This window comes from Staurois parvus, unplaced genomic scaffold (genome assembly GCF_062004578.1).
Source record: "Staurois parvus isolate SC_StPar_1 unplaced genomic scaffold, SC_StPar_1.0 ptg000463l, whole genome shotgun sequence".
Taxonomy (NCBI): Eukaryota; Metazoa; Chordata; class Amphibia; order Anura; family Ranidae; genus Staurois; species Staurois parvus.
Window position 1 is genome coordinate 247,897 of NW_028318259.1, and position 12,482 is coordinate 260,378.

Consider the following 12,482-nt stretch of genomic DNA (forward strand, 5'->3'; position numbering starts at 1 on the left):
GGGGACCTTAGATTGTACGCCCCTTGAGGGTTAGGGACCTTAGATTGTACACCCCTTGAGGGTTAGGGACCTTAGATTGTACACCCCTTGAGGGTTAGGGACTGATGTGAATGTACAATATTACTAACCTACTAAGCGACATATCGGCATGGATGTCACTCCACTTCCTCAAACTCAATCTATCCAAAACTGAGCTCTTAGTATTCCCTCCAGCCCGTGCCCCCTCCCTGACTTCTCTATCAAGATCAATAATACAACCATCAGTCCCTCCCCTCATGCCAGGGTACTAGGTGTAATCCTAGACTCCCATCTGTTCTTTCAGCCCCAAATCCAATCACTGTCCAAATCTTGTAGACTTCATCTCCGCAACATCTCCAACCTCCACAACATCTCCAAGATATGCCCGTTCCTAACCTCAGAAACCACTAAGCAACTTATTCACTCCCTGGTTATATCTCGCCTTGACTATTGTAACTCCCTCCTCATTGGCCGACCTCATCGCAGGCTATCCCCTCTTCAGTCTATCATTAATGCTGCTTCCAGAATCATCCACCTTACTAACCGTTCTGTATCTGCCACCCCTCTCTGCCAATTCCTCCACTGGCCTCCATTCAGTGTCCTCCACCCCTCTCTGCCAATCCCTCCACTGACCTCCATTCAGTGTCCTCCATCCCTCTCTGCCAATCCCTCCACTGGCCTCCACTCAGTGTCCTCCACCCCTCTCTGCCAATCCCTCCACTGACCTCCATTCAGTGTCCTCCATCCCTCTCTGCCAATCCCTCCACTGGCCTCCACCCCTCTCTGCCAATCCCGCCACTGACCTCCATTCAGTGTCCTCCACCCCTCTCTGCCAATCCCTCCACTGGCCTCCACTCAGTGTCCTCCATCCCTGTCTGCCAATCCCTCCACTGGCCTCCACTCAGTGTCCTCCATCCCTCTCTGCCAATCCCTCCACTGGCCTCCACTCAGTGTCCTCCACCCCTCTCTGCCAATCCCTCCACTGGCCTCCACTCAGTGTCCTCCACCCCTCTCTGCCAATCCCTCCACTGACCTCCACTCAGTGTCCTCCACCCCTCTCTGCCAATCCCTCCACTGGCCTCCACTCAGTGTCCTCCACCCCTCTCTGCCAATCCCTCCACTGGCCTCCACTCAGTGTCCTCCACCCCTCTCTGCCAATCCCTCCACTGGCTTCCCGTTGCCCAATGGATAAAATTCAAAACATTTAACAATAACATATAAAGCCATTTATAACTCTGCCACAAAGTACATCACCGATCTTGTCTCCAAATATCACCCAAACCGTACTCTCCGCTCCTCGCAAGACCTCCTACTCTCTAGCTCCCTTGTCTCCTCCTCCCATGCTCGTCTCCAGGACTTCTCCAGAGCTTCCCCCATCCTCTGGAACTCTCTACCCCAATTTATCAGACTATCGCCTACTCTGCTCACTTTTAGGCGATCTCTTCAGGGAAGCCTATCCTGCCCTCAGCTAATAATGGTATCTTCTACTCTTCCAACCAGTCCATTCCCCACAGTTACTACCTTTTGTACCACTAGCCCCTCCCTCCTAGATTGTAAGCTCCCAGGATCAGGGCCCTCCTATCCCTCTTGTATTGAACTGTATTGTCTCCCGTTATATTGTAAAGCGCTGAGCAAACTGTTGGCGCTATATATAATCCTGTATAATAACAATAATAATATGTACAGCACTGCATAAATTGCCGGCGCTATATAAGTACCTGTAATAAGTAAAGAATGAATAAATGTGTATTATGTTTTATCTTGAAAAGGGAATCCGAGCAGAATTGTAACCAATGGGCACACTTGTAGGTACTTAGCTGATTGCTGGATTTAGCTCAGACATGTTGGTGACAGGTCCCTTTAACTCTGTGATCACGGGTTTACACTCACCCACAGCAGAGTGATAATGTGAGAGCGCTTCGGCCAGTTGTCCCGCTGCCAGGAGCTTGCGGCCCATCTCCAGGTGGTTCTCTATTTCAGCCTGGCTGGCCGCCAGTGATCCTGCAGGGTAAATAACATGGGTCAGGGAACAGTGGTTACAGGACAACACCCAGAAAGCTTACAATTGGAGTCAATTGAACGCACATACAACAGCTCCGGAACACATGTGAAATGCAGAACAGAAAAACCAGACTGACTGTAACTGAGCAGTACATGCGGAAGTTCAGAGGCGGAGTTTATCCTGTTTTGTTTTCAGGGAAAGCAGATCAATGCGTCCTTATCTTGTCAAATGCTGCGTTTCCAATTCCAGCACAGTAATACACATCTGAGTGAAAACTGCAGCGTCTAGAACCCCCAGTCGGCATGAACTCTGTTTTTTAGCACGTCTCCTTTAAAGCGTATGTAAACCCCAAAACAAAAATGTAATATATCGCGGCTTACTGGTCCTTAGATATGGTGTTAGTTTTCTTTATTTCAGGATTTTTTCCTTTATTTTGACCTGGTGATCCTGCCTGTAAACACACTCCCTGGTGGCTACACTCACCCACACACTGTACTTTACCATCTATGGAGGGAGCCATGGTTGTCACACAGGTTGGACCCCAAACATGTCTTGGTGGCTACACTCACCCACACACTGTACTTTACCATCTATGGAGGGAGCCATGGTTGTCACACAGATTGGACCCCAAACATGTCTTGGTGGCTACACTCACCCACACACTGTACTTTACCATCAATGGAGGGAGCCATGGTTGTCACACAGGCTGGACCCCAAACATGTCCTGGTGGCTACACTCACCCACACACTGTACTTTACCATCAATGGAGGGAGCCATGGTTGTCACACAGGCTGGACCCCAAACATGTCCTGGTGGCTACACTCACCCACATACTGTACTTTACCATCTATGGAGGGAGCCATGGTTGTCACACAGGCTGGACCCCAAACATGTCCTGGTGGCTACACTCACCCACACACTGTACTTTACCATCAATGGAGGGAGCCATGGTTGTCACACAGGCTGGACCCCAAACATGTCCTGGTGGCTACACTCACCCACATACTGTACTTTACCATCTATGGAGGGAGCCATGGTTGTCACACAGGTTGGACCCCAAATATGTACTGGTGGCTACACTCACCCACATACTGTACTTTACCATCTATGGAGGGAGCCATGGTTGTCACACAGGATGGACCCCAAACATGTCCTGGTGGCTACACTCACCCACACACTGTACTTTACCATCAATGGAGGGAGCCATGGTTGTCACACAGGTTGGACCCCAAACATGTCCTGGTGGGTACACTCACCCACATACTGTACTTTACCATCTATGGAGGGAACCAAGGTTGTCACACAGGCTGGACCCCAAACATGTCTACCTTTGTACATCCCCACTACATGTTCTTAGCATGGAAAGAAAAAAAAAAAAACAAAAAAACATATCTAAGGACTAGTATGCTGCATTATATTACTGCAACAGTTCCTTGTGTATAATTATGGTTTCACTAAGCATAGGTCCGCTTCACAATGGATTTACAGACCTTTTTCTATCTGATGGTCATATATTATTTTTTTAATGTTCTCACTTCTGGTTAGTATTGTCCTAATTAATGACAGTCTCACCATCCAGCTGAAGGTCCAAGATGACACATAGGAGGGAGAGAGAGGACAGGACTCCGCTCATACCGCGCCGATCTCTCTCCATGCCAGCTGGGCAGTCTGGTGTGGGATGACGCGGTCCTCTTCCTGCTAATGGAGGAGAAAAAAAAAAAAATATATATATATATATATATATATATATATACACACACACACACACATATACACACACACACACACATAAATAAATTGCCAAAAGTATTGGGCCGCCTGCCTTTACACGCACATGAACTCTAATGGCATTCCAGCCTTTATGCAAAGCCATGCAAAGCAGTGTGCAGGAGCTGACAGGGGAGATATCTGTATTGTTTACATACAGTTCTCTCCTTTCCTCGGTAATGCTCCTCAATCACCGGCCGGGACCCAAGGATTGACAGCCAAGGCTGCAAATAGCGGCGCGGGTAGGGCGCTCATGCCCTACCTCCTGCCCGGAAATGCAAAATTACGTATATCTACGTGATTTTGCGCACCCCTGCTGCCCTGTAGCAGTATATCTGCTATTGGACGGCAAGAAAGCGGTTTTAATGGCCTCCCAGTCTTAGTCCGTAGGGTTCAATATTGAGTTGGCCCCGCCCTTTGCAGCTATAACAGCTTCAGCTCTTCTGGGAAGGCCGTCCACAAGGTTTAGGAGGGTGTCTATGGGAAGGTTGGACCATTCTTCCAGAAGCACATATGTCAGGTCAGGCACTGATGTCGGGGGAGGAGGCCTGGCTCGCAGTCTCCGCTCTAATTCATCCCAAAGGTGTTCTATGGGGTTGAGGTCAGGACTCTGTGCAGGCCAGTCAAGTTCCTCCACCCCAAACTGGCTCCTCCATGTCTTTATGGACCTTGCTTTGTGCACTGGTGCGCAGTCATGTTGGAACAGGAAGGGGCCATCCCCAAACTCTTCCCACAAAGTTGGGAGCATGAAATTGTCCAAAATGTCTTGGTATGCTGACACCCTAAGATTTCCCTTCACTGGAACTAGGGGGCCAAGCCAAACCCCTGAAATACAACCCCACACCATAATCCTCCCCTCCAACAAACTTCACACTTGGCACAATGCAGTCAGGCAAGCACTGTTCTCTTGGCAATCACCAAACCCAAACTCATCCATAGGATTGCCAGAGAAGTGTGCTGGACACTCCAGAGAACATGTCTCCACTGCTCTAGAGTCCAGTGGCGGCGTGCTTTACACCACGGCATCCAACGCTTTGCATTGCACTTGGTGATGTAAGGCTTGGATGCAGCTGCTCGGCCATGGAAACCCATTCCATGAAGCTCTCCATGCACTGTTGTTGGGCTCATCTGAAGGCCACACCAAGTTTGGAGGTCTTTAGCTATTGACTCAGCAGACAGTTGGTGACTTCTGCGCACTGTGCGCTTCACCATGCGCTGACCCCGACCTGTCATGTGACGTGGCCTACCACTTGGTGGCTGAGTGGCTGTTGTTCCCAGTTGCTTCCACTTTGTTATAATCCCACTAACAGTTGAGTGTGGAATATTTAGTAGCCAGGAAATGTCACGGATGGACTTATTGCCCAGGTGGCCACCTATCACGGGACCACGCTTGGAGTCACTGAGCTCCTGAGAGCGACCCATTCTTTCACCAATGTTTGTAGAAGCAGTCTGTATGCCTAGGGGATGGATTGTATACACCTGTGTCCATGGAGGGGATTGGAACACCTGAATCACATGATTTGGAGGGCGGGGCCAATACTTTTGGAAATATAGTGTATGAATCCTGCAGATATGGTGCAGAAGATGACGGTGATTGCATTCTCTGGGTTTACAGGAAATGGAGCAACAAACAAGAAGCATCCAGTGTGCAGAAATACTCCGGGGAAAACTTCTGGTTAATAAGAGAGGGGGCGCTACATCAAGGCTGTGTATGACCAGGGTGGGTTATAGAAGACGGCACATCACCTTCTACCCCAAGGAAGGGGGTAAAAAGGTGACCAAAATTAGATGACTAAGGGGCTAGGTGTCCTCCCAAACTGGATGACTGGGGGCCAGGTGACCCCAAAATTAAATGAACAGGGCCATGGGGTGACCAAAACTAGAAACTGGGACCACGCTGTAACTGAACCAAGATGACTGGTGGGGTGGGAGTCAAGAAAAGTGGACAACTGGGCTCTGTCATGGCCATCTTTGACCAGCATAGGGGTTAATGGGAATACCAAAACTAGCAGACCAAGCACACAGGAACACCTACACTGGATGCCTGGGGGCACATGGTCCACAAAAGTGAACTGGGGACATGGGGGCCACCAAAAATGGAACGCAGGGCCTAGGTATCCCTAAAACCTAACAAACAGGCCCACCAAAAGTAGAAACTGAGACCACACAGTAATCAAACCTAGATGACTGGGGGCATGGAGCACCAAAACTGGACAACTGGGCTGTTATGGCCACCAGAAATTAGCACCAAGAACTCGGGATCAGCAAAACTGGAAGAAGACTAGGCCCAGAAAGTCCCCAAAAGTAAACAACTTGGGGCAAGGGGTCACCAAAACTGGACTATTGGGGCAGGGGAACCACCAAAGATGGATGATGGGGGACACGGAAGCAGCCAAAACTGGACGATGGGAGGGAGGACCCACCAAAACTGGGTGATGGAAGACACGGGGTCACCACACCTAGGTGACGGGAGGAGGAAAGGGGCCAACAAAATTGGGAAATGGGGGACACAGGGCCACCAAAGCTGGATGACGGGACACCAAAACTGGATGACGGGGGGAAGGGTCACCAAAACGGGCCAACAGGGGACACGGGGTCACCACAAATGGGTGAGGGGGAGGAAAGGGGCCACCAAAACTGGCTGACAAGGGACATGGGGACACCAAAACTGGATAACAAGAGACATGGTGACACCAATACTGGATTATGGGGGGGAGGGGCCACGTGATCACCACAAATGTGTAAGGGGGGGAAGGAAAGGTTCCACTAAAACTGGGCCACCAAAACTGGATGACAGGGGACATGGGGACACTAAAACTGGATGATGGGAGGCACGGAGTGACCAAAACTGGAAGATGGGGGGGGGAGGGCCACCAAAACTAGGCGATGGGGGACATGCAGTCATCACACCTGGGTGCTGGGGGGGGGAAGGGGCCATCAAAACTGGGCAACGGGGTACACAGAGACACTAAGACTGGGCAACAGGACGACAAAAATGTTGGACACAGGGTCACCAAAACTGGGCAACGGGGGACACTAAGCCACCACGATTGGGCAAAATTTGGCAACAGGGGACAAAGAGCCAACAAATCTTGGCAACGGGCCACCAAAACTGGGCAACGTTGGACACAGGACCAGCAAAACTGGGCAACAGGGGACACAGGGTCACCAAAACTGGGCAACAGGGGACACAGGGTCACCAAAACTGGGCAACAGGGGACACAGGGCCACCAAAACTGGGCAACAGGGGACACAGGGTCACCAAAACTGGGCAACGGGGGACACAGGGTCACCAAAACTGGGCAACGGGGGACACAGGGTCACCAAAACTGGGCAACGGGGGACACAGGGTCACCAAAACTGGGCAACGGGGAACACAGGGTCACCAAAACTGGGCAACAGGGGACACTGAGCCACCACGATTGGGCAAAATTTGGACACAGGGCCACCAAAACTGGGCAACGTTGGACACAGGGCCACCAAAACTGGGCAACGGGGGACACAGGGCCACCAAAACTGGGCAACGGGGGACACAGCACCACCAATATTGGGCAACAGGGGACAAAGAGCCAACAAATCTTGGCAACGGGCCACCAAAACTGGGCAACGTTGGACACAGGACCAGCAAAACTGGGCAACAGGGGACACAGGGTCACCAAAACTGGGCAACAGGGGACACAGGGTCACCAAAACTGGGTAACAGGGGACACTGGGCCACAGGGAGTACAGGGACACAAATTCTAGTCCCTGACCAGAGAACCCCCAGTGAGGAGGACCTAATGAAGTATCACCCAGCACACCCCCTCCCTGTACACTGCCATCCTGAGAACTCCCTCCCATCCCCATGGTGACCTGTACACAGCCAGTCACATGACCACACAGGTGGGCGCACACACATTACCTGCTCTCCTCTGTCACTCTGTACTGTACATCCTCTGTACCTACAGATCCCGCACCACTTCCGCTTCCGGATGTCACCACTACACACCCGCCAACCAGCGCCAGACTTCCGGTCCCTCTGGCCAATCGGACGCCAGGCTACCATATCGTGGGCTCTCCTGATTGGTTAGATGTCAGAAACCGTGTTGATCTACCGTCAGTCATTCCTTTTACTCTCCACTCTCTTCATCCAGGTATCCTAGCGACACTGTGGAATGCATCTGATTGGCCCGACCTTCTTCTTCACTTTTCATTGGTTGGCAGGCTCGACACCTGCCCGGCTCCTATTGGCTCCTGTCGGTGACCGTGATTGGCTGGACAGGGGAATGCCTGTGGTGGAATGAAGGTGTGAGGAGGGCGCCCCCTGGAGCGCAGAGTGCGGTATTCTTCCTATCATTGAGTATCGCTGGGGAGATTTCTCTCTACTTCCTGTCCTAAATACACCACAGGAAATCAGAGGTAATCTCTCCTAGATGTCCCCATCAGAAGATTTCTCTTCATTTCCTGTCCCGGTGACACAACAGGAAGTAAAAAAGAAATCCTAAGGAAATCAGTGTAGACAGATTCAGTGTCCCTATTGGCAGATTTTTCCTCATTTCCTGTCCCGATGACACAATAGGAAGTAAATGGAACCCATTGGGATAATGGGTTTGGTAGAACTGGTGTCCCCATTCGCAGATTTCTCTTCATTTGCTGCTCTGGTGACACAACAGAAAGTAAAAGGACATCTTTGGAAAATCAGGGTAGACAAACCCGGTGTCTCCATTGGCAGAGATTACCCTCATTTCCTGTCCTGGTGACACAACAGGAAGTGAATGCAAATCTTCAAGAAATCAGGGTAGATAGACCCGGTGTCCCCATTGGCAAAATTACCCTCATTTCCTGTCCTGGTGACACAACAGGAAGTGAATGGAAATCTTCAAGAAATCAGGGTAGACAGACCCGGTGTCCCCATTGGCTGATTTTTTCTCATTTCCTGTCCTGGTGACACAACAGGAAGTAAATGGAAATCTTCAAGAAATCAGGGTAGACAGAAACGGTGTCCCCATTGGCAGAGATTACCCTCATTTCCTGTCCAAGTGACACAACAGGAAGTAAAAAGAAATCCTCGGGAAATCCAGGTAGACAGACCCAGTGTTCCCATTGGCAGATTTACCTTAATTTCCTGTCCTGGTGACACAATAGGAAGTAAAAGGAAACCATTGGGATATTGGGTTTGGTAGAACTGGTGTCTCCATTGGCAGATTTCCCTTCATTTCCTGTCCCGGTGACACAGTAGAAAGTAAAAGGACATCTTTTGGAAAATCAGGGTAGACAGACCTGGTGTCCCCATTGGCAGAGATCACCCTCATTTCCTGTCCTGGTGACACAACAGGAAGTAAATGGAAATCTTCAAGAAATCAGGGTAGACAGACCCGGTGTCCCCATTTGGCAGATTTGTCCTCATTTCCTGTCCCGGTGACACAACAGGAAATAAAAGGAAACATGCACACACGCTCCTGTGAGTCAGCTGCCCAGGGATGAGGCTCTGCAGTGCCCCCTAGGTCATTCTTTCCGCCACATTTTCTGCCATTCATTGCAAATCTGAATCAGCTGCCCTGTGTGATACCGGCACCTTTTCCCTCATCATCTGACCCTCCCCAACCCCCCAGACACACAGCCAAAAGCAGGCCATAGACGGGTTGAAAACCGGCTGTTTTTTTTTTCTAAAAAATGAAAAATCGGTCATTTGATCAGCCGACGTTACCACCAACGGTAAAAAAATTGGCCGATTTTCGTCCTGTCTATGGCCGGCATTTAACCCCATAATTACTTCTGTCTCTTGTAGGGATAGGGGAGCAATACATAAGAATATATAAGAAGAAGAAAAGAAGAAGACGAAAAAGAAGGAGAAGAAGAAGAGGAAGAAAAAGAAGAAGAGAAAGAAGAAGAAAAAACAGGAAGAAAAAGAAGAAGCAGAAAAAAAGAAGAAGAAAAAGAAAAAAGAAGAAGGAAAAGAAGAAGAAGAATTCCAGTCCGCTATTATATTTTATATGAAAAGTCTTGCGGCTGCAACAATGTATCTATTTGTATCCATTTCAAATACATATGTTTTTATTCGGATCGGCCGATTTTCGTCCCGTCTATGGCTGGCATTTAACCCCATAATTACTTCTGTTTCTTGTAGAGACAGGGGAGCAATACATGAGAATATATAAGAAGAATAAAAGAAGTAGAAGAAGAAGAAAAAGATAACGAAAAAAAAGAAGTGGTAGAAGAAAAAGAAAAGAAGAAAAAGAAGAAGAAAAAAGAAGAAAAAGAAGAAGAAAGAAGAAATAAAAGAAGAAGAAGAAAAGAAGAAAAAAGAAGTAGAAAAAAAGAAGACGTAGAATAAAGAAAAAGAAGAAAAAGAAAACGAAGAAGAAGAATTCCAGTCCGCTATTATCTTTTATATGAAAAGTCTTGCGGTTGCAACATTGTATCTATTTGTATCCATTTCGGATACAGATGTTTTTATTCGGATACAAATGGATACAATGTTGTAACCGCAAGACTTTTCATATAAAAGATAATAGCGGACTGGAATTCTTTTTCTTCTTTTTCTTCTTCTTGCAGGTCACGGCTCATGCGCAGATTTTTTATTGGTAAATGCATCGGACGATTTGCCCATCATTGCCGGGACGATCGTCAAAATCAGCCGTGAATTTTCCAACATGCCCGATAAAAAAAATGCGCAAAAAGCCCAAAAAACAGCCAATTAACCCACTAACGCTGCGAAAATTGGCTGATTTTTGACCCTTCTATGGCCGGCATAAATCTCCCCGCACACCATACAATCTGATTGTACAGTCTGGGGATCTGCCGTCAGCTGGTTGTACGCACAATGGCCATACACGCTTCAATCAACGCCATCCGATCCACCGACAGCCGTGCCACCATCACTTCCCTCCCTCCACGGTGCACCTATGATTGGATTCCATCACTATGGGGGGGATTTCCTCTCACTTCCTGCTTGGCGATGAGACAGGAAGTGAAGGGAAATCTCCCGAATGAGAGAAAAAAAAGACAGATCCGCGCTGTGCTGAACACGTGTCTTCCTGCCAAGAGAGCCTGTCACTGCAACGGGGAGCACAACACGTCGGCTGTCAGTGTCAGGGAACACGCGGCGCCACAGGACCTCCGGGGGAGGGAAGACGCAACGCTCTGCAGCCTGCAGGTCAGGTAGGAGGACGACACACAACACTTCCTCTTCTCTGCCACTAGATGTCCTCAGTATGATGGTCTCATAGGTTGTCATACAATGTCTGCAGCCGGGAGGATCGGATCTGTCACTGCAGGGAGAACGGAGTCCCCCCTTACATCAGAGTCCCACCTCACATAATCCTTTCCAACAGAGTCCCCCCCTACATCAGAGTCCCGCCTCACATAATCCTCTCCAACAGAGTCCCCCCTACATCAGAGTCCCGCCTCACATAATCCTCTCCAACAGAGTCCCCCCTACATCAGAGTCCCGCCTCACATAATCCTTTCTAACAGAGTCCCCCCCCCCCCCCAACATCAGAGTCCCGCCTCACATAATCCTTTCCAACAGAGTCCCCCCTTACATCAGGGTCCCCATCAGAGTCCCACCTCACATAACCCTTTCCAACAGAGTCCCCCCTTACATCAGAGTCCTCTCTACATCATAGTTTAAAACAGGGTCCCCTTCAGAATCCACCCTTGCACCATAGCTCCCATTAGAGTCCTCCCTTACATCAGAGTTCCACCTTGTATAAGGGTCACCTTCAAAGCCCCACCTTACATTAGGGACCACTGCAGAGTTCCCCGTTGCATCAGGGTCCCCATCAGAATCCACAATTGCACCATAGTTCCTATTAGAGTCCTCTTTTACATCAGGGTCCCCATTAGAGTCCCCTCTCTCACCATTATCCCCATCAGAGTCTCTTGTATCAGGGTCCCTCTCAAAGTCTCACCTTACATTAGGGTTTCCTTTACATCAGATTCTCCATCAGAGTCCCCCCTTACATTAGAGTCCCAGCTTACATAATGGCTCCCAACAGAGTGCTCCCTTACACGATCGCCCCTTACATCAGGGTCCCCATCAGAGTCCCACCTCACATAACCGTTTCCAACAGAGTCCACCCCCTACATCAGGGTCCCCATCAGAGTCCTCTCTACATCATAATTTAAATCATAGTCCCCACTTACATCAGGGTCCCGGACACTTTTACCCCCTTCCTGTCCAGTGCCACCTGTCAGTACCCATCAGTGCCACATATCAGTGCCCATCTGAGCAGCCTTTCAGTGCCAACTATCAGTGCCAGTCAGTGACGCCTATGAGTGCTGCCAATCAGTGCCACCTAACAGTTCCAGTCAGTGTCGTTTATCAGTGCCACCTGTCAGTGCCCATCAATGCCACATATCAGTGCCCATCTGAGCAGCCTATCAGTGCTAGTCAGTGCCACCTATCAGTGCTTCGAATCAGTGCCGCCCATCAGTGCCACCTAACAGTTCCAGTCAGTGCCATGTATCAGTGCCAGTCAGTGCTGCCTATCAATGCCACCTATCAGTGCCATATATGAGTGCTGCCTTTCAGTGCCCATCAGTGATGCCTGTCAATGCCCATCAGTGCCACCTATCAGTGCCCATCAGTGCAGCCTATCAGTGCCCATCACTGCAGCCTCATTAGCGCACATCAGTGAAGAAGAAAATTTTAATTTACAAAATTTTATAACAAAGACTAAGAAAAACCTTTTTTTTTTACATTTCAGTGGG

The 12,482-nt window shown here is 49.3% G+C and overlaps 1 protein-coding gene across 2 annotated transcripts in view; it reads right to left on the minus strand.

The window, feature by feature from the left end:
- The window catches only part of LOC149452800 (dnaJ homolog subfamily C member 3-like), a 42,255-nt gene extending 34,427 nt beyond the window's left edge, over nucleotides 1-7,828 (minus strand). The window contains exons 1-3 of one of the 2 annotated variants that reach the window (XM_089688949.1): nucleotides 7,690-7,828; nucleotides 3,594-3,719; nucleotides 1,909-2,019 (exon numbers count right to left, since the gene is read on the minus strand). In XM_089688949.1, the coding sequence (XP_089545075.1) occupies nucleotides 1,909-2,019; nucleotides 3,594-3,675 (193 nt within the window). In that variant the 5' untranslated portion in view covers nucleotides 3,676-3,719; nucleotides 7,690-7,828. The remainder of the gene's footprint in view (nucleotides 1-1,908; nucleotides 2,020-3,593; nucleotides 3,720-7,689) is intronic. The other variant, XM_089688950.1, reaches the window with a different exon arrangement.
- Between the last annotated feature and the right edge of the window lie 4,654 nt (nucleotides 7,829-12,482).